Here is a 26818-nt window from a genome sequence, read left to right on the forward strand (position 1 = left end):
AGAAACTTTTGAGACAAAAAAGCTCTTTCCAGAAGGTGAAATCGGATTTTATGACGCCAATCGGCTAATGCTGAAAGTCTCTAGCGGACTTTTCAATACTTTTTAAAACAAATCAAAGAATCAAAGATTCTTAAATATAGGCATCTTTGATAAGCTAACAGACTGAAGCTAACTTCATGCGGCAGAAACATTCAGCACTGTTAGTTATATAGCCCTAGTTGTATTACGGCTATAGATATTCAATTTAGCTAATTTTTTCACGCAGGGAGATTACATACAAAGTCGATGCTAAGACGCGAGAAGAAGAGAAGAGCAAAATTTTGCGTGACGCGATGTTTCCAAAGCCGATTAGCATTGAGATCCTCAGCACGCCGCTGACGTTCACGTGGGACAGAATATGACCAGATATTCGTGGGTTGTGTTTACCCGTCATACGACAAGTTGTGAACGCAGCAGGGGTCAAGCTACATAATAAACAGGGGCAGATTATGCTTCATTTAATTTCCACATGACTCGTCGTTTAGCAGCCACTTGTTAGCACTACATAGCAATCACTCAAGGAAGGTGTGTTTAACACAGGAAACAAAAACTACCATGATTCAGTTCAATCCATTATTTATCTCATCTCAATTTATCTCTCATGTACTCTGTCCTGACATATTGTTAAGGAAAAATTATGTGGTATTAATTTCAACCTTGGCGTCCATTCCCATTTGGTGGTTCATGCCTAACAAAAAAAAAGACGAAAAGACACAAACCCGCGATTGAAGGAGAGTAAATGCCATGCATTTATTTCAGCACTGTGACAGAAATCCCACAGACTATCAACATTCATGTCATAACCTCCATTACATGGCATGAACACTACACGAAGTTCTATTTTGTAACAAGTACGTTTCCAGTGATTCCAGGGGCATTTCAATTCTTCTTGTATAACTTGTATCTCCACAGAATTCCCACCACGCCTTAAATACGAAGTTTAAATATAGTGCGTCTGCATATTAACAAAAGACTAAACGTTTCCGCCGGATCTCCCGTCGTCTTTCAGGGTTTCAATACATGATAATGTCACAGTAGTCCAACTACATCTCATTCCCAATGACACTAGAACTTGATTGCAGAAAATGTCACCTTGTCATAGTGCGGCTCGGAGAGCACAACAGGAAAACAAAATGTACTTTTAAGTATGGCAGTATGTACAAGTTATTTACTGGGTTAAGTTTTCTTTTTCGCTTTTTTTTTTTCACGTGTAGTATAGCACTTCAGCAGAACACAGATTCTAGGAGGAGAATGGGAAAACAGAGAATACACCAGAGGATACAGGAATAAATATGTATTTTTTTTAAATGCATAATAAAAATTCATACTGGCATGTATAGCAGTTTTGGATATAATACGTTCGCGGATAGCTGTCATTCCTGTTTGGTATATGTTCTCATAATGGCGACTGCCGGGTTAATCTACTCCCAGAAGCGCTTCCATTTGTCAAACAGCACCAGTAATGAATTTGCGTGTGCCTCTCTGCAGCGTGATTAACAATTTCAGTGGTGAATTACACAATCCCATCACAGTAGCATGGAGTTATTATTAGGGCCTGATGAGGCCCAGAGGATTGAATACTTGAAAGAGTAACAGCCTTGTCAAATGAATGTACCTGCAATGGAGAGGTTTGTTTTGTAGCAGGATGGCTGTAGAGTGTCTTGGTTGTTGTCATTTTGAGAGGGAGTGTGAGCGCCCCGGGAGCTTGCCTGATTGTGTAGAGTTTTTCAGAAATATCCCTAACTGACTGACTAGTCATGGGTGGGTCGCTGTATCCCTCGCCCTACCCAGGTTTTTTGGATTTGGGACCTTGCGACAGCTGCTGTCACTTCATCGGCATGTGTTGTTGTCAGTGTTGTGGAGTTGAGGTGATGCAAAGGAGGAGAGATTCTGTCGATGGCTTGATCCGCTGTCTCTTGGCGCTTCATCCAGTTCACCCAGGTGCCTTCCCCCTCGTCTCCGAGGTCATCGCGTCAATCTCCTTCCGCTCATCTGTAGACTATAGGGTACGACCTCTATCGCGCGCTCTCTCTGCTTGCGTGCCGTGGAGGGTTCCTGGACTATAGAGGCAGGTGGATGTGCATGGCAGAACTATTGGGACGTGCAGCCAAAATATAGATGGCACTCTCCTTTAAAAAGTCTGCCCAGGTCACCGGCCTGGAAAAGAGAGTTTTGGTTTTGGTTTAGTCAGAAATCGCTGTTTGCAATCATTTCTTTTCAATTAAGGAAAATCGTCTGTGTAGCCAAAAGCCTGATATGTTATTCACCCATGTCATTGACCTTCATTAAATGCAAATTAATTAAATGAACTGGGGAACTGTAGTTCAATTTAAATCAATCCTACATATATCTTCCTCAAGTACTCCCTTCAGTATAGTGAACCAAATGTGTATTAATCCACGGATCAAAATAGTCCCCAACAAATGCAGTAACTCTTTTTTTTAATCAATATTTGCTAAAAAAAAATAATGCATTTTTTGTTCTGAACTGCATTTTTTGTCTTCAGGGTCTCATGCCTACACCATCGATCTTTACAATACAGTAATCATGCAATTCATAAGGATCCAGCCTCTTTTCTGTTGTAATTTGCCTAATGGTGCTTTGAAAATTCTGAGAATGCTCTGCTGAGAAGCATTCAACTTCAAAATGACTCTCTTGTGCGGCTTTCTTCGTAATTGTCGTAGGAAGAAAAGTCATAATATACCAAAGGGGAATCCGTCTTTCGTGTCTGGTGATAGTTACAGAGTAAGTTGGAGGTCATTTGGATGGACAACAAAGCTTAAAAAACATGGAAGGTCATCGCCACAGCGTCTGCACCCCTCTGGGTTATAATGTTTCTCTCAAATTGAATCTCTCTGCTGCCCACAATGCTCTCCATGCTGCTGCCTACTTACAGTCCGGGCACAGAGGGAACCGATGTGGGCTCACAACAGCCACGTGTTGGCTGGTCTAGTCTATCTCTGTGGTAGTGTGGACGGTAAGGTTATGTTAAATTAACCACATTAGGGAGTCTGCAGGCCTACAAGGCTCGTTAGAAGCAAGAGCCTGAGAGAAAAGAGCTTGAAACAAATGATATTTACATACACACTCGCTCCAAAAATATACAAGGACAAACCTGCTGTCGCCGGTCTTGCTCCTTTCGCTGCCAGAGCTTCCTGGACTGCTCTCACACATGGGGCCAACTTGACTTATACTGTACCAAACGGACAAAGGATAAAAATAAAAGTGTGACAGAGCTGGCACAATAGTCAGGAAAGGACAAGACATTACTCCATCTATTAGAATAATATAACACTCATAAGACATTTTGTGTTCCCATCTGTAAGCCGTTCATTCAAATATATATTAAAACCATAATACATTTAAAATTTCTGAGCCATTTTGCCAAGTACGGTGTCCAGAAGATCCCCTAGAACCAATTATATGCCGGAAAATAGTCATAAAATGTCACTGTAAAGTTCTGATATTCAAATTTTTTTGCTATAAAATCTATAAAACGGTAGTCCAGTTTTAACAGTTGACGATGAGTCTCTTATGGATTGTACTGTTATCAGCTATTCCTACCATAAAATTAAAATTAAAAGTCACAAATCCATAAAATTCATCTTACTTTCATGAATCTCCATGAAAATTAATATTTTTTGTAGTTTTTAATTTACAGAAATAATATTTGATCATTTGATATAAAATGTATGAAATGTATGAAATGTGGAAAAGTGGTCATTACAGCTGGTATTCTTGAAATTGCTAGTTTTGTCGACTAACATTGTAAAATGAAGAAGAAAAAAAATAGAAAACACAGAAAACCATGATGCTTACATGATTAATTGACAATGAAAATTGTTGGTCAAAAAGGTTCTGTCAATCAGCTAAATTTCTCCATCAATATTCTTCAACATCTGAAGATGTAAATATACATTTTTACAACAAACTCAAGTTCTAGCTTCTCCTTGCACTTCCCACCACATCTAATGGTCGTTCTCAACAGATGTAGTTAATAAGAACAGGTGGACCTTGAGAAAATTTTGCACATTTGCAGGTTGTTTTTTTTTTAAATGCCAAACCACACCTTAAGGTTACCGCTATTTCAGTTAGATAGAAGCTCCTCTGACTATAACCTTCAGACTGACGGCTCCTTTAAAGCTTTTCACATTCACGCCGTTGGCGTGTGACTGTCTGTAATTCAGCAATCAAAGGGAGCACAGTTTTCAGACTCATTTCATGTGTTTTCCTGATGCACAAACTCACAACCTCTTGGTCCACACATTGTCCCTCTTACATTTACAAATGAGGCTTTCAAAAAAAGAAGCCCCTCTTAAATAGAACAAAAGGCGTTTCTTTTGATCCGCTTAATTAGAAGCCAGCACGAGTCTCAGTATGAGAAGAGCTGATGATATGAAGGACTCGCATTATGCTCATTAAATTTCATTCAAGGCGACGCGTGTCTTTGATTGCTCTTTGTTTGGGGGAAAATAGCTCGAGTTAAGATGCTTTTCTTTTTTTCCCTTTTACACAAAAACGATTTCTAAACGGAGGGGGTGTTGTATGAGAATACTCGAGGATTGCCGAGTGCTCGAGGGTGTTGAAGTGAAGAAGGAGAAGACAAGCCATGCAGTGCTGAGTCACACTCACCCACAATTCATAGGAGAGCAGAGTCCCATGAGTCTGTGGGGAGTGCCACATGTTGAACAAGTGAGAGGGATGGAATTGCACAGCACATGGAGATTGAGTTGACATCACAAGAGGTTAGAAGCAGTACATGAGCACATGCAAACACATATAGTACACACACAACCCCTCCAGTGGTGAATGGTACATTCATGGCAGTACAAGCCTGCAGGACTCGTAAAATTCTGATTTTACATTCAAAACATGTGACCAGTTTGTAAAAAATGAGGCATTGTAACAGTAGATTAAAACGTAAGTCAGTAGAAAAATCTCAACAACACTAAAATGCGGTTTTCATGCTACATGGATCAGGAATAATAACAATGTTTAGAAATATATTTAACATTCAGGAATTAATTCTGGATAACGAGTACTTTTAATTTAGGCATTTAAGTGTATTTTCTGGTAAATGTTTTACACTGACAAAGAAAAATTACTTAAAATGGTAAGGCAAAAATAAATAAATAAATAAATAAAGACAACTTAATTAATCGACAGTAATAGATGACAATTTATAGCAGCAATATTTAACATTAAACTGACAGGCAGCTAACGGCATGAGAGGCAGCACATAATACATTATGTTTTTAAATCTTTGCACGATCCCTTGTGATCTAAATATATTTAACCGGATAAATGCAGAAACACTTTATCTGACAAGCGTGTTATGTGGTCATCACACATCCCCTTTGCTGTTCCTGCATCAGTGACTGCAGTTGTCAGTTTCAGCTGAATGCTCCTGCTGTAGTTTGACACAGAAACAACATTGTTATGTCCCAGTCTTGTTCCAGGGCACATTGGTGCTACAGTCATATGTTTTAATTTTCAATGTAAAAGGGAAAAGAAAAAAAAAGTCACTGTGCAAAAACTAAAGGAGGACAGCATCGTAAAACTTTTTTTTTAACTTTGAAAATGTATGTTTTATGTAATCTATGCTGAAACAAAAATTAATGCAGTTTTTTTTTTTTAGCATTAACTTTAAGTTTACTTTTTGGATTGCTGAAAAATATCTTCATTTTCACCGTCTCGGAAGCAAAGCATGATGATATGCTAATTTATGTAATCGGCAGATGCTGCAGTTGTACGAACATGCCTGTATTTAATTTCACTTCTCAATGCTATAATAATTTATGGGCACAATGTGACAACTTTCATCTTTAAACCAGATGCATTTTAAATATCACTTTTAGTAGCATGGTTATGAAACTATAGTAAGTCAAAAAATATAGGAGACAGACATGAAATCACGCGAAGCATACATTTGTGAGAACATCTGCATGACTTATTCATTTGAGGAATGAATACTTGAATTAAAATGGAAAGGGTGTGAACATGTAATTAAACAAATCTGACCTGAAGAAACTATTACATTACATAATTTGACACTGTTTTGTGATCCTTGTTCGGGTTAGAGTCATGCCAGAGTTGATGGTCTCTAGCCGCAAAACCATAGTTAGTATTTAATTATAAGCCAGACGTATCAATAGCTTTGATCTCATGCTGCACAAACTGAGAACTTGTTTAATTTTTGATGTGAAAAAAGTTACATTAGGCCATTTAAAGTCGATAACAAACTGGCGGGCAGCTGCAGTTTAATTTATTCTGTACAATAAATTCAAACAGTTGCCATGTTACCATGTCTCTAAAATGAGGGTATGGAAGACAGAAGCCAGAAAGTCAACCCTTTCAAGGATATAAATGACGATGATGACAGCATTAAGTTCTCCTGAGCCCTGAGAAAAATCCCTTTTAACACTAAATATGTTTCTATTGTCCAATGCTGATGCTGAAAACACAGTTGAGAAGACTTTCTCAACATGTTGGGCAAGTACAGAGGTGTATCATCTGCAAAATAAAGTAAAATTGTTGCTGTGGCTCATGGCGATGAGAGGAATCATATGAGAGAAGTGTCTCGCTTCCAGTTCTTCTCATCATCTCTATTTCATAAGTAGCCAATCCCTTTTTCTCCCTGCAAGCAGTTAAGTCTAAAGACGAGATCTCGATGGCCCAAACTCTTGTTAGACCCGTTCATGAGGCTCCTTTGTTTCCTCAAAGAATTCAAAGTAAAACATGTTACCATTTACAACTGGTGTGCTCACCTCACATTGCAGGATTGAGAGTCCTTGTTGGGATTGTGGAACCAAGACTGCTGTGCCTGGCGGCATTCTGCTCTTGTGATCATGCCGTCTCTATCCAGGCCCAGGAACACAGACCGTGCTTTGTCTCTCTCCTTTGCAGTCAACAGGCGCACCATTGAGTTCTGGGAAAAAATAAAATAAAATAAAATAAAATAGAATAAAAATGAAATAAAAGTGTGTGAGATTAGGTGGCCTTCAAATCATAATAAATCAATTGCGCTTTTTATGCTTTTCCATTTGAGAGGCCTGGTAAATGTATTTTAGGGGCTTTACTCATTCTCAATCACATTAGCAGCGTCTGATATAATCTGCAAACATTGATTTACCCAGAGCCACGCACAGTCCACAAATTGTAAACTTAATCTCCCGCGCTAAACACAAAGAACAATATTTAAACTGCTACGTGGAGATCAAGTGACAATAAAAGTGAGTAGTTCATGAAGGTGGATGTAGGCCAACAATTCTGGTATCTCTTACCCATGAGCCGTTCCATCCAACTAACCTCAACATCTATATTTGACGCGTGTTCTTGCATCCTCTACAAGCCTGATTAGAGTATTTTGGCAGATCAGAGGAAGGCATGGTTTTGACAAAAAGACTCATCCTTCTCTTACATGCAATAAGTGTTGAAAGTGAACAAAACATCAATCAATTCCAAGTAACAGTAGAAGCATTTTAAGATCTAGTAGCCATTAGCAATTCCTGTTTGCTTTGTGTGTGTATCCTTGGATTTACAGACAATTATCAAAGGGTTCCTTAGATACAGAAGAAAACGTAAAAACATGATGATCCCCAGGCATTTTCTGGAACATAAGGAGAATATATGTGTTTAATGGACTTGAATTCACAGTGGACACCAGGGGTAATGGTTACTTTGAAGTACTGTACAGTATATAAAGCATCACACAGTCTCATAAGACTATGATTTGTCAGTCTGCTGCCTCGGTGGTTTATCAACCAGTCAAATCCAACTGCAAAGAAGACTTTGCCCCCATGCTTTTACTGCTGTGCAGCACTAGTGTAAATCTATCTTTACAGCATCCAGTACCACTCCCCAAATCCCAATATTTCTTCCCAACGTAACGGTTCATGGCCGAGTTTCAAAACAACAAGTAATTGAATGTTTTTCAAAGTGGCATTTCATTGTGTAGCAAATAAGGAACTGTGTAAGCTGCCTCTTGAGAACTTATTGACTATATTCCCCTTGTTTTCTCTGGTATACATTTACCTCTGTGCGAAACTTCCTCAAAACTGCCAGGGACTCAAAGTAGAGGAAGTCCGACCATTCGATGTGACCCTTCTTCTCGGGATCCAGCGCCGCAAACTGGGCCAGGACCTCCTCTTCTTGCTCATCAGTCAGGTCCTTCTCAAACTGCTGCTTGGACACAAAGTGGCGGTACTGCAGCAGCTCGTCTGACACCAGGCACGACTCTACAGCGGCAAAGGAACAATTCATCACATCAGACCTAATGGTCACCAAAGCAGTCTTCTGGATATAATTATCTTAGGGTGACTCATTTTCTTCAAAGACAAGACCACCTCCTTCTGACTACACTCCATCCAAGCCCCTTCGAATGATGCCACACAACTGGGTTGAGGGCAAAAACATGTACTGACTTCGATTCAGAAATCCAATGAAAAACTTCAAGGGAACCAAACTGTGTATGAAGCAGGCTTTTCTCGGAGTTGTTTTTTTATTTCCGTCCTCATTTAGCTTCAGAAGTGAAGAAGTGAAAGTTCACTGGCTTCTTCATAGACCAGACAGAGATGTGCAGAGGTAGTAGATGAAACAATGCTTTGTAGGGTTGTAGTGGTTCAACACTAGCTTTTTTGGCTGGGGCCTCCTAACCTCTTAATCCAGCCACAGCGGCAACAAAGGTACCGTAATGGGTAGGAGGGAAAAAAAAGATGGAAATCCAATTCTGGTTCACAAAGTCGTACTTTCAAAAGCCTTCTGTTTTTTAGATATTCAGTAAAAAAAACCTCAGGGAGAGTGTTTTTCTTGGAGGTACAGCTCCTCCTGTTATTGCCATTCATGTATGTAGAACAACTGGGCAAGCAAACAATCCTCTACTAGAACATGTGTCCAACATTTAATGCCTTAACTGTGACAATTTGGGACTATGTCTATTGCATTTGCATATCGAGAGCCAATCACAATGCAGGTACAGCTGAAATAATACAGGAATACATTTTATCATCTGGTTAAAATTCCCAAAAAAAGAGCCTTGTCATTATACAGAAAATGTATAAAGACAAAGATCACGTTTCAGTATTAGCTGCAAATGGGGCTTTTAAATCTACAGCAACGCTAGCAGTTCTGAGTCACGGCAGTGCATTGAGGTAAATGCTAATGTCAACAATTCGCTCACAATGACGATGCTGGCATAAAATTGATCGTGTTCACTATTGAACACTTGACAATTAGTAACGTTACATAAGGTTTTCTAGGTATAAGTTAAGGGATCACAAAAGGTTTTCCATTTAAGACCAGACTGGATATACATTGAAGATATTTCAGGTCTGGTTGTGGACCTGAGCACGTTTGTGACGATCCCTAACGGCCAAAACTTTTAAAAGGGATGGAGAGCGTCACTCTTGAACAAAAATCAAGCCACTAAAAAACTTGATTCAGCGACTCACCTGGGATGATCTTGCACTGCTTAAAGGTCTCCACCATGCTGTACATCTCTTCCTCTGTCAGAAGTAGATTCAGATTGTCCTGCAGAAAAGGGGTGAGATGAGTGCAGAGGAAGAAAAGGGGGAAAAAAAACCCCAACAATGTTCACACCGATTCCTTTATTGTCAAGGGGTGAATTACTTGATGTTTAATAAGAGAGCGTGCTCTAATTATACAGAGTTATTCCCAGATCGGCCTCCTGCAATTAGCCACAGGCATAAATGTGGATTCATTTCCGAGGTGATTCTCATCAGGTTTTCGCTCTCTACTGTATCATCAGTAAAAGAAAGCCGGATACAAAAAAGAAAAGTTAATTTGTTGTTGTTTCTTTATTTTCATGTGCAGGATATTTTTTAATTAAAAAGCATGTGCCATTAGCTAGAACAAGGTAGAACATAATATCACACCAATCAGGTGTGTCGTTCTTTCTCGCAAAGAACAGTCTAATTAAAACGCAAAGTATCTGCTAAATTTAAGGTACATTAAAATGTGTTGTGACTACAAACTAACATTAAGCATTTCATCTGATTTATGGAAAATGAAAGAGCCACCCGTGTAACTGCACATGAATCGGCAAATCCAAAGTCAAGGAAAAAACACAGGAGACACTGAAATAATATTCATATTATTTACCAGATAAGTGGAGTGATGAAACTTCAATAGTCCCTTTGGGCTTATTGAGGAAATTCAATTCCAGTTTGTTTACCTCATCCTTTATCAACGTTACAAGCTGTCGGGGCTTTGTAAAATGCCACATTATGAAATCTAAATGAAACTGCACAACCGCCTACCCTTCGCAAATCAACCCCCTCGACCCCAGCAAACGCACAACTCCTCGCCAACTCACCGTCTGCAGCATTTACAAGATCAAGAGTGTGTACGGGTATTCAATGACTCTTATTCACTCTGCCTTGACTTGTGATTTTAAGAACAGAAAATGAATCTCAATATACTTTTACATCTCCTTGTCTTTCTCATGCCTCTCTCTCATTGGAGCTCTGACCAGAGCAGAGCATTTTTTTCCCCCCCGAGTTACTCACACGTCAGGGCAAACAACAGGTTGGACCATAGCCAACCACTGTAGCATTGGTATTTCAGAGAAAGACAAAAGACTTTGGGTCGCTGACATCCAACAATTGAGCAGTTTGTCACGTAGCTGTCTATTGCTCAGAGAATGAATGGGGTTTTGGTGTTAGTTAAGTTGAAACAACAATAAAAAAGCAAGGTTGGATGCTTTGGGTCCGGCCGGGACGAGCTGGGGACATGGCCGAGGGTCCTGAATGCACATTTGAAGGCTCTGATATTGTGCTGTGTGTGTTTTGTACCTTTTGGACCCTGGTGTATTTCTACAAGTGAGGAAGAGCCAATGGGGCATCACAATATTTAGTGCCGTGTTGTTGTGTTGCTGTAAATCATTTCCTCTAACTACTCCGACAATAAAAATGGGACTAAATCTACTCTCCCGACCCCCCCCCCCCGCCCTCCTCAATTCCTCAGATGCCGCGATGTATTATCCACGGCTCACGACGACAACATCTCATGCTCTGTTGTTTATCACCCACTTAAATGCATCACGCTGTCACAATGCATCGTAAAAAAAGAACAATAGCAAGTGAGAGAACTGCAGGATCCCCAACGCTCTCAGTGCTCGGTATGTGACAGGTACATCAGATGTGCCTTAAAACGGAGCGGATCGTCTGCAGCCGCTGGGTCGATCCTGGTGAGAATACGTGTCACGTTTTGTCTTTTCGAGCACTCCAGATGATAAATTGAGATGACTTATGTTTGACACATCCGATGACAAACAGAGAATCACAGCATACTAAACATAATCCATTGCATCGCTCTTCTCTTTTTGTCAGTATTACATTTACTGCTGGTCTCATTCTGCTGCATCTTGTCAAGAAGCCAATTAAACTCGAAACCCCGCGTGAATTTTACGTGTATTTATTGTTCTTAAACATCACTTCTGTGCGTCTCTCATCTGCTTTTCTTTCCAGATCCATCAAGCGTCACCCCAGGTAACACCCGTCTGCAAAACGATGAAACTGGCCATCTGCTATGGATGCTGTAATATATTGATGTTGTTATATGTGTCTGACTTTATATCCAGTCTGGCTTTAAAGGTGATTTAAAGGTTAGTGCAACACCTAGTGACAGCATCTGCCAAAGATGTTCTCTAAGATAGAGAAAGGCCGCAGGCGAAGAAGGTGTAAGAATATTAAAATAAAAAAACACCGTCTAATTTTTACCCTGACAGGTTACATAAGTGTGTTATTTGAGACCTCACTGCTCATAAAAAAATCACAGCTTCGCTCGCGTGTTTCAACAGCTTTAAAATAACCCCTGATTAGGCCCAGTGCCAAAAGCAGGAAGTCAAAGAAATAGATACCCCTTCTTATTGATTCCGAAGCTGCGAGAATCGATATTTATGCGCTCGCAGTGAATCAGATGATGACGGATGACTGTGACATAATCGGTAGGAGGCTGTCGTGAAATAAGAGCATTATCACACCCCCCCCCCACGAATATTAGCTTCCCCGGGAAACATCTCGCAGCTTAAGAGTGAGATTTTTTTTTTCTCAGGAGTTGGTTGGAGACGTTTTGAACTTTTTTTTCCCAAGGAGCCGGCTATGGATAGACGTCAAAATGAAAGGCTTATCTTGGTCCGTGTCATTTGCACATGAAGAATGTCTGCTTCCTAATATGCACTCTTCAACTTTGCCATGAGCGCCTCGGGCCCCAGGGGCCCCTGCGAGCTGGCCGCGAGCGTCAAGGGGAAGTCAGTGCTACAAAGAATCACTCCTGTACATAAACCCTCCGCTCCGTCTGATTGGCTGCCATGCAGGCTTTGAAGGCTGACTGTTAATCCAACGTTCATGGGAAACTCAGTCCATCTGCCAGCAGCCGTCTCCGATGCCGATGGGAAATGAAATGATACGACAGAAGGACGGGAGCATCGCAAACATCGGGCCGACGTGTACCGACGGAACTGCTAGTTTCTGTAGCTATGGGGACCAGGACTCACAATTTGAATAGAACATTTCTCTAGTTTCCCTGAGTGAATTGTCTCCTCCCACGTCCTCTCTCTCTCTCTCGCACCGAAGGAGCCAGTCAAAGAAACAAGACCTTTCAGTGTCCTTTCACAGACTGTGTGAAAACATCCACCCTCTGAGCGCAACATTTGGCAAGGGATTTTTCTTCTCAGGACTGGTGAAATAAATAAAAAAAGCAAAGCCCCTGCTACTCCACTCTGGAGGGTCCTCCAGGAAGAGAACAGCTCTTCAGCTGCTTTCGCTGGAATTAAAACGATCACCAGAGTCATCGGTTTGTTGGCGTCGGTTTTGAATTCCTGATGAGAAGCTGGGGCGTCTGTTCTGTTTCGAAAAACGCTGAAAACTCTGAACGTCGCCTCACTTCAGTTGAACTCCAGTTGAAATTGCTTCAATATGACAAAGAACGGAAGCGTCGTAGTTGTGCAGTACAATGACAACTGATTGACTGGCCTTATCTCAAATAATGGGCAATTCAATGTTGAGGCTTCTTAGCTATTCACAGCTTTCCACAAAAGAGGTCTCGCTATGTATTCATGGACTGCATATAAAAATGAAAAAAGTCACGGGGTTCGGAAAATGAAGTCAATGCAAAAGTGTCCGAAGCCTGTATTCTCTGGAATCACCAGCAGAGGGCGGCTCCACTGGTTGCAAAAAGAAGTCTAGGTTTCTACAGACGTCGAAAACAGTTGGTTTTGGTCATTTATACCCTGCGAAAGGTATTTTCCTGGAGGAAGAAACGCTCTGTCTTTGTATCATCTTTCATAAGGCAGCTCGGCAGCGGTGGATTGAGTGTCGAACTTCAACAAATTTGCCCCAAATATCAACGTTCCCTCGTGTGACTTATCAAACCCGCAGCCAAAAATGCTCCCGGCAAGGTGGTCGCCTTGTTGCAATGAGTGACACACATCAGGAACACAGAGGCTGAAATCAGCATACAGAAAAGTAGTTTGCTGAAACACCGAAACCTACATTGGTGCGTCCATGCATTTGCATTTGCAAGGACTGCGTGTTTGCTTGTCTGTGCAGACTTACACAGTAATAGCAGCTCCAGCCGGTGACCGTGTGGGCCGCGTCTCTCATCTCCTGCAGGGCCTCGGCGCGCAGGTAGCCCAACTCCCTCAGGCAGCCGTCGTGGAACACCCGCGTGCAGACCCTGCACGGGTACAGGTCGTCGGCCGTCCACACCTCGCACACGTCGCACATCTCGTCCCTCGGTGGCTGAGGGAGGGTGAGAAGAACAGCACGTTTCAAGCGGACCCTTTTTTCCCCCCAGCTTCCCTGTGTGTCAGTGCCGCAGCTTCAGGGCTGTAGACACATCACGGATGAGATGTCTACAACAACATGCGTCCCGCGTTACTCCCCAGGCTTTCCGCAGGGTGGAGGAATAATAACTGTCGAGAGCATCATTCATTAACTTCTGAGATGCAGTGCTTTCTCCAAGAGTTAAGACGAACATCCAGAGTGACCCTAAAGGCTTAATTTCTCATCCTTTGGGTGTAACAAACAACATTACTGATCTTTGAGTGTAGAGAAAATGGAGAGAATGTTCTTTCCCCATGGGAGCATGATTGTACTCAGCATACTTCCCTGCAGTCTTTACCTAAAGAGTGGGATTCCTCGTCTTGACATTTTGTTGACATGTAGGCAAGAATAGAGCTTTTAAAACAGCCCTTTAGAATAAAACCTACTACCATTGAACAAAAGGAAGACTTAGGTATATGTCTTAATGCTACGATGGGGAGTTCTTTATCCGCGGCGAGGAGTTTAGCTGATTAGTTCAGTGTGTCCGTTTGTTTATTAGCAGGATTTCTCAAGAAAAAGTTAAGGATTAATGTCATCACAGATAGGTCTTAAAAGAGATACAGCTCCGGATCTGAATTCAGGTTTTTTTTTCTTTTGGAAGGCATCCAACGCTTGACTTGGGTTGTGATTTAAAAAATTAATTTCTGTCCTACATTTGAATAATCTAATATTGCTTCAAAAATATTGCTTCAAATAAAACCCAGTGATCGATCTTTACAGATGGCTTTTACAGTCTAAGTCTAAGTCTTAAAAAATGTGTTGGGAGCTGCTTGACTGAAGGGAATATGTCTGGTTGCATTTCAGATTTAAGAAACTATGAGGACAGTGCAGCGCTGAGAAGAAAACCCGTATGTGAGAAATGGAATACAACAAATCTCCAAATCCATTTAAGGACCCAGATAAACTATCTGCAAAAACAAAGTCGGTATTGTAAGGGTTAGGGTTGACTGAGAGTCAGGGGAAGATCGAGGAGATGTGAGCGGAGACACCGGCCATGGATGAGTGCACTAGCGGCAGATATCTTTTTGATTCTGTTTCAGCCTTTCAAAAATTGATGCTCATATCTAGAAATATTGCAAGGTAGACACAGACACTTATTTCTGTACCACTTGTTGAAGTGCAGCATGGGCAGTACGGCTGGTTGCCCGCGCATTGTTTACTCTCTGCAAAAAAAAAAAAATCCTTCCGTGAACTCCATCTCCGTTAGTCAGCGTCGCTCCTGGATGGGATCACCGATCAGGAGTCGGTCGCCGCAGCCTGCCCACGAGGTGCTCGCTGTGAAGTGCCCCTCGCACACGGCGACGACACTTTTACAACACCGCCGGTCGGCGAAACACAACTTCAAACCTCATACTTTTCTCACCTTCAACTAGGGTGTTCAGATAAAGCCTGAGAGTGGCTTCATAGCTCGGACGAAAGTGCCTTAACGTAATGCTTCTGAGATAAGGCACTGCTGTTGCCTCAGAGATTCTTTGACATCTCCCAGACGTCTATATAATCCCAGGTCTTGGGGTTGTTTTGTAAAACTGGAATGTGTTTTCATACAGTATATTGCACATTCATTGTCATACACCAAGTTCACTAGCCACCCCTAATGTAAGCGGTGGCGTAGCACCAAATTCTGGGCCCTAATACATAGGAACTAAACCAGATTTTGCATCCTTTGTCAGGGGTGAGAGGGCCCTCAGAGAACCTCCACTATTTCTAGAAAATTCTACACCCCTGAATGAAAGACATCATGTAATACCTGCTCCGTCTTTTCCAGCTCCACCTCCATCGGCTGGTCGTCGTTGGCTTCTCTCTTGGGCCGCACGAAAGCCGGCGGCGTGAGCTGATGGGTCTTGTCGAGATCCTCGGGCTCCACGCCCTTCCCGTCGCGCAGCCTCGACCAAGCCTCCTGGTTGGCCTTGCACTCGTCCCTCGTCAGGGCCGAGGCCTGCTGGGAGGTGGACGGGGTGGACGTGTCCTCGTTCTCCGCGCCCTCCGTCGCCTTTGCGTCGGGAGCGCCCGAGGCTCTGGCAGGCGCGTCGCCTTCCTCCACGTCTCCCTCTGCCTGTTGGGCTGCGGGAGGCCGCTCCTTGATGCCGGCCTGGAAGGCCGAGACCACTGCATTGCACTTCTGCACCTTCTCCACCTGCTTCTTTGACATGAGCACTCCCATGGCTGCAGACACATGGAGAGACAAAAACAAGAACAAAGAACAGTTACACAAGAACGCTGCATTTAGAGAAGAATAGAATCGAAAGCCTTTGTTGCCGCTGCATTGTAGAAAATGCAACGGAATTTAGCTTCTAACGGAGCTACGCAAAGCATCTTTTTTTCCTTTATGAAATAGAAAACCGTCACAGTGACTCCTTCACCCCTTGCCACTCATGGATACTTGCCAGAAAAAGGACGAGTACTGACCATTAAGAGACATTCAAGCTAATGAAGTTACGACTCTGGCTTTTGGCCTATTGGTGAGCAGACAGTCTCCCGTACCCGAGGCTGTGGGGTTCGTGGTTCTCACATCAAAAGTGAGAGACAAGCTATCTCCAGGGGTCACGCTTACTGCCCCTCTTAAAGGAGATGGTTCTTGAACCGGCCTGCGTTTCCACCAGTTTTGAGCGGAGCCACTGCGATCCTGGACGCGTCACCAAAGGCGGACACAACGCGAGGACGTACGATGGAAGTTAACAGTTGGAAGCAAGGTTGTCGGGGCGCGCCGACTGCCCGCGAGCGTTTGTTCTGCTATTACAGATGTATTTCAACCATCGAAACAAGCGCACATGGACCGTCTTCGTACGATGCGAGGACCAAGAAGACTTGTTCGTGCAAGATGAATGGTCCGTAAATACCAAAGCAACGTCAACAACTTGAAACTGTTCAAAGTTTGCTCCACAAACCAGCGTCTGTTCCCTGCTGGTAAAAAAAAGAAGAAGAAAGGACTATGACAGAGGTGCTGAATATAGACATTGACAGTGAGCTCACTCCACCGGGGCGAAATCATGAACACAAAAAAGGGAACTGTGAGAACCCTTCAGCGATCCATCCCGCTGATGAGATCATCAACCTTCGAATAATATTTACTCTCCCTGCGCATCAAGATCTTCGCTGTGTAGTGAATGTGCTTCTGTTCTTTCTGCTCCTCCCTGAACAGCTCCGTCTGTCCAAATCTCCCACATCTTTTTTTCCTTTCTTCCGGCAGCGACGTCCCCTGAAAAGGAACCTCTCATTACCGTACAGTAAACCCTGCCCATCTGCTCCCCCGGCCTCACATGTCTCTGACTCTGACTGCTACAGTAGTAGTTCATACAAAAAGTGCAATCTGCACGAAATTGTAAATGTTGAAAGCGAGGCGAGTCGATGCACTGTAAAATGTTGACAGCGTGACAAACGGACACAATCTACAGCTCGCTCTGATGTGTCTGTGGCTCTCCACAGACACATCGTACGAAGCATGTCTGAATAAGTCCCAAGCTTGACGCGAAAAAGCTGCCAGACACAAAACGCGGTAAATGTACCTCCACCATCTTGACATGTGGATACAGTGTTTCTCTCCATACATTCAAATACACAAATGAGTCAGAGCGCTAACAGACTCCCGACAGTGTGAAATTACTGCACACATACAAGGGCCTGTTAATAATATGCTGCTGCTGCTGCTGGACAGTAATCCAAGCATTTTCTACAACGTTGAGAACTTAAAGGGCTAAAAAAACCCACACGTGTTCTTACTCATCGGTTTCTAGTCCGGGAGATGCTTCTAGTTTTATTTGTGCAGATTTCGATTTGAAATATCTCTGAGATTTCTGCCTTTGCCCCGGTGCAGCGGAGGTGAGAGGGAATTTTTTGCTCTCGGCTGTCACGGGGGACAAACAGCGGCGACCCTTGCCCCAGTTATTTTTGAAAGCCGTCGCTTCTGTGAACAGTTTTTTATTGGGACTATTGGCACTGTGGCCATCTACACGCAGCAAACAGCCATTCACGTCTTCCCAAGCAAATGTTCTGAGTTGGTCAGGGATTCTGGCGTGACCTTTCACCCACGGGTCGCCCTCTTCAACCTGTGGGCCAGCAGGAAACATTGCATGTTTTTTTTTTTAATTGGCAAATCTTTTGTTATGGGTCAACATTATTATGGGTCAGCTGCCTCGGATCGCGTGTGTTTCTTGTTAATAGTCCCCGCGGTGGAATACTCAATCGACACAACCTGCTGAGCTCAGCCAATGAGTGGAAATCTGACATGGCTCCTCTTGACCGCTCCACCGAATGAAATGACTCGGGGTATGACGGGGCGAGATCGACTGTATTGATCCCGGAGGAGAGAGAATTTACTTGGCTCCCTCTGCGACCTTTCACTGAGTTTTCACCAACAACTTCAGCACCGCTAAGCGTTCGACTGAAGCACCACGGCAATTTGATCTTGACGGTGCAGGAGTGAGGTCTATCAGTATTCAATAAATAGTTGCAATGAGTTTCAATATTATGAGACGTACTCATTGGAATGTTGTATTTATATTTCACACTTTAAAAGGGTTTAAAAGACGGCTTTTGTTTCTGTGCTTGAATCTGCAAAAAAAGGTGCCAACTCCTACATTTGTAAGGAACTATGTATGAAATATTAAAAACAGATTGCATCATTCCTAATTACCTTCAGTAAAATCGAATCTTGTTAAATGTGCTACCCGGAGCAGCAAAAGGCAGGAAAACCGACTAAGTGAGATACAACCGTGAACTCCATTACTGGGGGGGGAAAAAGGCGCCACTGTGGATTCAAGTTGATTACGCGGTACTTATGGGACATGTGTCTTTTGCTCTGAAACGAGATCCCATCCATCCACGCCCCACGTAAGTGCTTGTGTGAAACTCAATCGCGTTCATTTTGACGTGAAACGGGAGTCGTTCTCCTCTCTCTTCCTCCCAGGCCCAGTCTCTAACAGCCCGCCAGGCCCTCATGTTCCCAGGATGCTCTCGCTTCGTCGGCGTGCTGCGGGCGACACAGACACTCATTTGTATCGCGCGCAATTCCACACAGGGCTGCCCTCTCTCTGATTTCACACTTTTAAACCGTCACAAAAAAACAATCGAACCCCAAAACACCGTTCTGGTCCGCCGTTAAAGTTTGTTTTTTTGCTCTCACACACACGCAAAAAGCAGCAAAGTGATACTTCAATTCAATTTGCAGTTGCTCTCAAGAGAGGGCAAAGGTCAGGTCAGCTGAAGCATGGCACTCCTGCGTTTGCTAAGTGTCTGATCTCGACTTATGTGATCCATGGCTTTGGCTACGTCGCATGTCCACACTTGTGAAATCAAGAGTGTTGTCGATGCACATGGGTTGTTCTGCTGTAAAAGGAAAAGAAGAAGGGAATAAAAAAAAAAGAAGGGAAATGGCCTCGAACAATCCTTTTAAAAAAAAAAATACAACTTTTAAAAGATCCATGTACTAAGAGCCGAGCCTTGGCCCTGTGGAAAAAAGAAAAGTCTTCCTCAAGGAGAAGCACTTCATTTTCGAAAAAGGTCGCTCCTTCTAATAACGACGCCCTCCTGCAGTCTGACGAATGACAGCGGCACGCTGAGAATGTCCAAGGATTGTGACACTGGCGCGTCGGCTCCTCTTCGAGGAAGTGCGGCCGACGGTTATCCTATAACTGCTGGAATGACAATCGGCCCCGTGGGTCGTCTTTTATAGCGCAGACGTTGCGCGCCGTTGTCTTGCCGTTGGAATAGCTGGGGACTGACGGAGGAGTGGGGCCGTTGTGGTAAGTGTGCGTGGCATGGGTACCGTACCACCACTAATTCAAAACCCATAATATTGATTTTCTTCCACTGTTTTGCAAATGTCAGGGTCTTGGTTCATCAGGATAAACAGCTGGTGGCGCTAATCCTCGGGCTTGGGTGCAGAAGACGAGGTTGCGGCAAGATGAAGTACTGTCAAACCTCGCACGGTGAAAAAGAACACGTACAATAACGTGCATTATGCTGATGCACTAATGTCTCTTTCGTGTAATTTTCTATTTTCAGGAAGGTTTCGAGTCTCTGCCTCTGTTTCCAAGTGGCAGTTTGAGTGGAAATTCGAGTCACATATGGAATAGAATGTCTCCCTTTATGCATTCATACAGTGACTTTATTACACACACGAGTGCACATTATGCCTATACGGCATGACCGTTTGTGTATTCCGGGGGAAATATTGAGTAATAATTCAAGAATACAGGGTATTGCACAGAGGTGGATATTGCAAAAGAATAAGTATTGCATCATACAGGCAGTTCTTGCTAAGTATAAATATTCTCTAGAGACACAGTCTTTTTTTTTTTTACGGGACTTGATTTCGTGGTGCATTCACTGGTGGGACTGTATCGCTTTCCCGAGGGCAGGAGGACAAACGAGTGATGAGCAGGGGGAGATTGGTTCTTTTTTAAAGATGCTGGATGTCTTCAGCCCCGGAAGATGGAAAAAATATTTGACAGCTAGTGCAGTAAGAACCAGAGCAGCCCCTGTCCTGTCTACATCCATTTTGGAGGAAATCCATCCCCCCCAACCTCCCCCGGACTCCGAGATGAATCTGAACATGTCCGATGTTTAACGAGATAAGCAGGGGGAGGAGAAGAAAAAAAATCCTCTCTGGTACAAGGAGATATCTTTATTTTTCCCTGTCCATTTCTTAAATCTGTGGGGGGGTTCTTGTGATATACACAGTTTGGGCTCGTGTGCAGACTCAAACACTGACAGAAAGTATGGAATCACAGATCTGAACTATACTGAGGGCGGGAGGCGCCATCGGTAAACCGCCCATCTGCCTGATGGGGGAAGCGGAGATTGTGAATTAGATCTATTGCCCAAGTATTTGTGAACTAGCTTGCCTGTTCACCAGATGGCAAATTAACTTATTCTGAATAAAGCAAAAAACGAATTAGTGCTGCTGTGTGGTAAATGGACTGTGTGTGTGTGTATATATATATATATATATATATATAGCGCTTTTCTAGATTTGTCAACCACTCACAGCTCTTTACAGTACAAGTCACTTTCGCCCACTCATAAAGCGCCGAAATTTACCACACACACTCACACACCAATTTAGATTAAGGGTTAAGGGATCTGCGATTTTCAGAGCAGTGCCCACAGTTACCACATGATCGCAATACAGTGCGAAGTGAACATCCCACTTTGACGAAACAGAAATTAACACAGTGACATGCTGCGAGGATCAGTTCGCCGCTTTAACCCAAGGTGGAAAAAAATAAAAACCAAAGGCAAGTTTTTCAAATAACGGAACGCTGATATATCGGTTGAATGGCTGCCACCGCAGCCGGATCCCCGATTACTTGTGCAGTGCAGATAATGGACCGTGCCATTTTAAATGAGGCAATCAACAATAAAGGAATTGTTATTTAATGGCCAGCAAAGTGAACAGACTTTCATAAGCAGTGGGGGGGGGGGGCAATAACAATAAACTAAGTGATACTACGAGCCCCAAGGTCTTTGCACACTCCATCAAATCAGTGCCGGCAGTGAATGGGACGAACATCCTTTGAAAGTCAAACACTAATATCTCTAAATTCAAATCTCATTTCGCATTCATAAAACAATATATATAAAGAGAGAGAGACAATGGTTCCGGTTCACCTGCATTATTAATAAATCCAATGCCCCAACTCATTTTTCAATAGCCTGTAATGGGAATCTACGCTCGTGTATGCAGTCGAGACATCATATGATGAAGACAGGATGCTGGAAACACATGTTCCTCTCGAGCATTTGCATTCTCCAAACAGAGCAGCGAGCGGAGCCACTGCTGACGAGAAGCACATCTGAGCGCACAGGAGACCTTGTCATTTCCAGGTTTACTTGTGAATTTTAAATGAGGGCCTTGTGTTGGTTTCTTCTATGCCCCCCTCTCCCTCCGTGCAGGTTGATTCTGACACAAGTGGGTCAGTGCTCAGTAGATAGACGCGAGTAGAGTAACCTGCCACCCGCTTCCCTTCGCAAGGCACTCTTGCGACACTGCGGCTTCTCGAGCGCGATGCCTGTCAAAGCCGCTCGACCTCGCCCTCGCTCTCGCCGCCTGACTGACGGCAACGTCTTGCGCAGCGGCTCGCCGAGGAGGGAGTCGGGCGATGTGCCCAACCACGACAGCGTTCTAACGAGTAGCTGGCAGGAAAATGAAAAAAGAGACGCCCTGTCCACTCGGTGGAGATGAACATCCCAACGAGTCCTTCGGTTCAACAAAGCCTGCGGAAGGAATCTTTGGGGCCAAATCTAGGGTTCTTAGTCGGGTGCGGCCCTAATGGTTTTACCTCCAAATAGAGTTGTTCGGATAATAATGCACCTGAGCCATCGGCTTGTTTAGGACCTGTTGAATCGTGACCTTGTCGTCGTAGTCCTGCCACATTCCCATATCTCAGCAATTACCTACACCAAATGGCCCAAAACTACAAAAGGTCACACACGAGTGACGTGATAAGTGGCAAATCTTTCTAGAGTGCCACTGAAGGCTCAGCCGTCACCCCGATTCCCCCTGCGCGTCACGTTTGAGGGCGACACGAGCGGAGCGGGATACGACTCCCCGAGGCTCGACGCCCACTGGACTCCGGCAGGGGCAGCTGCCTCCGCTGCGCTGCTCTCCGCTTTTCCCCCGACCCCCTCTGAATGATTTAAATGCCCCCCGCGGACATAAAAAGACCACGACGAAAGCGGGAAAGGGAATCAGGGCCACCTCTCGGGGGGGGGGGGGGGGGGGAGACCCCGGGGAAATGTCGTGGCGTCAGTCTGCACGGCAAACGGAATAGTCTCCAGATGGCCAAGCGTGATGAAATCCCTGTCTTACAGAGACAATCTTATTCCATATTCGTCCATATTCTGGAGGGAAAACCTCCAACTTTCACTAAGACATCGGCAATGACAGCCGGACGAGCTGTCAACGAAATTCTTAATTACACCTGAGGTCATTTCGTGGGATGCTGCGCATCACAGACGGATAAGGGGGAAAAGAGAAAAGGAAAATCACGCCCGGCGAATCTATATCTGTCACGTAGACATGGAGACGAGCAGATGAGCACGCCAATCTTTTGCCGTTGCCCAGAAGGAGCTGCAGTGTATTAGAGGCCGACGGGGACACCTTCAGGTCCGCATCAGTATTCAGTCCTCTGCTGCCCGAGTGTCGCCCGCGAGGGAAGTTATTTGATATTGACGGGCGCTCACATCACGGCGGGGTTTATTAGTCTAATGAAAAATCTACCACCACTACTTGGAAATATCAGGCCTGATGCTCGGCTGCGGTCACTTCAGGTGTCGGGAGTGGTTGATCGTTTACATCGGAGTTGGTCATAAAAGTGGGGCCTCCGTCGTCCGTCCACCTGAGAGGGTGTCGCACGAAGGTCACAGCGACGGCTGCGTTCGAGAGCAGCAAATGTTCTCCAAACCCTTTAGCATCTGTTCCTTTTTTTTGGATTGTGACCCCTTGAAATCAAGCAACTTTCCAGTCACATCCGTCACAGGTTGTGCGCGTCGTTGGCAGTTCGACCAGAGAGTGATTTTTTTCACTTCTCAGCTCGGGGTTGTTTCGTTTGAGCTGTTTCACACTCACTCACACACACACACACACACACACACACACACAATCATAAGCAATTGGAGAAAGGTCGAGTTCTAGTGATAACTAAAAAAATATGTTTGCTTTGTTTTCCCCATGTTACTTTACTCAACGATTCAGACCCCATGTTCCAAACACGCAAACATAACATGACGGCACGAACAGGATGAGGACGCTGAGCTGTATCTGGAATTGCTCTCATGTTATGTTGTGTGTGTGTGTGTGTGTGTGTGTGTGTGTGTGTCCCTCCGACTGTATGATTTCCCTTCCCAGAGCTCTTGGATGTCACTGGTATGTGCTGATTAGAATCCCAACCAGCTCGTCTTTTCATTCCTTGTTCCAGTGGAGGGGACGGGAGGAGGAGGAGGTGGTGGTGTTTGAATGGAGGCCCCACAAAGCACGCCTTTTCATGAGAATGAACCCCCCCCCCCCCCTTCTCCATCCCACAACCACCCACCCACACTCTTCCCCCTTTAGCCAAAGATCTCACCCACGGTACCGGGGGAGGGAGGCAAGGACCTGGAAGTAATTACACTAACGAGTTCACCCAGATCCCTTGCGAGTGAGTGGAATGGCTAACAAGCGTTCAAGAACCCGCAGGACGTACGTGCGCTCGGACACACAGAGCTGGAGGAATCGAATCAGAAGAGATTGAGCATGGGTTTTCTCCTGCTGCTGCACCGATCCGATTCCCCATTTGCCTGCGGGAGAAACCCACGACCTTCTCTCTCTCCCTCCATCTCTGGCCTCTTCTCCCATCACATTGTGTTTGCACCTACATGAGCAGCAGCGACAACGGCGGCGACGAGAGACATTCTGCACAGAGAAGCATGATGGTGCTCATGGTTCAACAAATGCAATATGGGGACGGGGAGGGGGGGGGGGGGGGGGTTGAAATCCAAGTTGTGAATGGAACAGGAAAAGGAGAAAGAGGAGTGGAGGAGGAGGAATTTGAGTCGGCCACCGTATTGACTGGAGACAGTCACATCGTGCATTCAGGCGCTGCCAGGCGGAGAGCCATGTGCCGGCCAAGCTGCTCCGAGAGAGAGACAGAGAGCGTCTGAAGCAGCTCGGGGGGGCTGCATACAGCGCCCCGTCGCCGAGCGAGGAGCGAGCAGGCAGGCACTCCATCCCAAGGTTACCACCGCGCTCGTGGACCTGTACGCGGGGCTGGAGGACGACAAGGGACAAAAACAAAGACCGACGGAGAGCCCAATGCACAGCAGCACACTCCCCTGTGGGACGGTGCAGGGGAAGAGACGGGAGCCCACTACACAACAGTGTGTGTCTGGATGCTGCGTCTGCATCCAACCAGACTCTCTCACTGATACAACTCATAAGGTCACAGAAAGACAACCTATTAACGGCTGCCCCCCCCCCCGGACGACGTACCCATGATGTGCCAACTATGGTCTGAGAACTATCTTTTCTTTGCCACTGTTATGATATTAGACGAGAGGCACACACACACACACACACACACACACACACACACACACAGGACATGTCAGCCACACATCCGCACCCATGTGCACGATGACCTAAATATGCTTCTGTCACACAAACACACACACACACACACACACACACGCATCTGTAAGGAGGTGAATCCCGTCACTGGCGCAGGTTTGCAAGATTAAAAAAACACAAAACAATAAACCCTGAATGTAAGACGAGCATCCTCGTCCCAAGTTGTGATGTAACGTTGAAAAAGAGCGCACAATGACAGCCACATATACATAGACATATATCTATATATATAAATATATATATGCAGAGCCATCTCTATCATATAAATATGTATATAAGGACCTACCGTAAAGGATGACAAGGGGCTGTGGTGCGTCCACGGAGACTTCTTGGCCACTTTGTCCGTATCTCCTCGTCTCAAGCCCGGCCGTCCAGCATGGCAGCACTTTTTGCTCGAAATGGAAGAGTGCGCGTGTGTGCGCGTGCGCGCGCGTCGGCGGCAGCAGCAGCAGCAGCCCCGCGGAGACACGAACGGCACAGCGCGGCTTTTTATATTATTATTATTATTATTACAATTATTATTATAAATACTATTATTATTCCTTCCCCTTCGCGCGGTCCCACGGAGAACGACGCGCAGTTCAGTGCACGAGTCGGGAGGCAGCTTCTCCTCTTCTCTCTCTCTCTCTCTCCTCTTCTGTCTCTCTCTCTCTCTCTCTGTCTGTCTCTCTCTCTCTCTCTCTGTCTGTCTGTCTGTCTCCTGCAGGAATCGACACTTCTCCCAGAGAGAGAGGCTCGGCGGACAGCTCCGGTGCTGAAGTCTCTTTTCCTTTTTTCTTCTTCTTCGCGGGAGACACGCAGCTGAGAGACCCTGGTGCGGCCACTGAAGGTAAAATCAGAGATTTATGACCAACATATCTGCCTGGCCCCCACCCTTCACTCGCTCCCCATCCCATCCACGAGAGAGAGAGAGACCCCCCCCGTGATCATTCAAGTTAATAACTTGTGCGCTCCTCGGCCCTCATTGGACCTGGAGCGTCTTTGATTGGTCCTGCCAGGATCTGCCAGGAAGCCCCGCCCCCTACAAATAATGACGTTATTAGGAAGGATGCGCTCCCCTCAGCAGCCAATGATTTCAAGCGGTAAGTAATAAAGGGGCTCTCACTTTTGGAGGATGGGTCGGTGTGGGTATGTGTTGAAGAGCTGCATCGGCACATTCACAGATTAAATAGTCCCAGACTAAAAAAAATCCTCACCGCAAAAAAAGAAAAATCAAATTATTGTGTGCGAGTTTTGACAACAGCCTTCAATGTTTGCAAGTGTTTCCACTTTTGCAAAGTGCAACAATGTCCAAACAAGGTCCCCATTAAGCTCCAGAAAAATCTCCTGCACTCTATTGGCTAATGGACGCCACACTCCTATTATGTGATTAAAAAAAGAAAAAGAAAAAAAGGCCAGTAAATTTGCTTTGCGATCGATAGGCTACTTATGCTAATGATGGCTTATTTTTATGTGGAACCATCATTAGCAGTGGATGTGCCAACAACTTCCACTCACCACCACCACAGATGTGGACGATGAGTTATATTGAGTTGAGCGTCTCGCAAATATGTGGGGCTGCGATTTAAAACTGAATTGTTGTTGTTGTTTTTTTTAGAAATACCCATTACAATTTCCCAGAACCCAAAGTGGCATCTTCCACCTTTGAAGCCTTCGATTTTTGGCATTTTGACCCGCTTTTTTAAACCAGGAGAATAGGAGCAGAGGGTGGGGCCCCAATCTCCGAGAGCTCGTCCGCTCTGTGTCCACCTATACAACTGCAACCGTGCACCCATTGGACGGTATATAGCTGTCAATCACGCTGCGTCCACGCCCCATACATGGGTACCGT

The 26818-nt window shown here is 44.6% G+C and overlaps 1 protein-coding gene across 2 annotated transcripts; it reads right to left on the reverse strand.

Annotated features, from left to right (window-relative positions):
* Window positions 1–764: 764 nt before the first annotated feature.
* On the reverse strand, window positions 765–25863 carry phf24 (PHD finger protein 24). 2 transcript variants are annotated; one of them, XM_035609097.2, is made up of 9 exons: window positions 25274–25863; window positions 15631–16046; window positions 13614–13799; window positions 9489–9567; window positions 8074–8276; window positions 6807–6967; window positions 4672–4704; window positions 3155–3232; window positions 765–2196 (listed from the first exon to the last, which is right to left on the reverse strand). In XM_035609097.2, the coding sequence occupies exons 2-9, from the start codon at window positions 16042–16044 to the stop codon at window positions 2100–2102; spliced, it is 1251 nt and encodes a 416-aa protein (XP_035464990.1). In that variant the 5' UTR covers window positions 16045–16046; window positions 25274–25863; the 3' UTR covers window positions 765–2099. The 2 variants fall into 2 exon arrangements, with proteins under 2 accessions (XP_035464990.1, XP_035464991.1); XM_035609098.2 differs by lacking the exon at window positions 4672–4704 and having other exon boundaries at window positions 25274–25862.
* Between the last annotated feature and the right edge of the window lie 955 nt (window positions 25864–26818).

Source organism: Scophthalmus maximus, chromosome 20 (genome assembly GCF_022379125.1).
Source record: "Scophthalmus maximus strain ysfricsl-2021 chromosome 20, ASM2237912v1, whole genome shotgun sequence".
NCBI classification, from domain to species: domain Eukaryota; kingdom Metazoa; phylum Chordata; class Actinopteri; order Pleuronectiformes; family Scophthalmidae; genus Scophthalmus; species Scophthalmus maximus.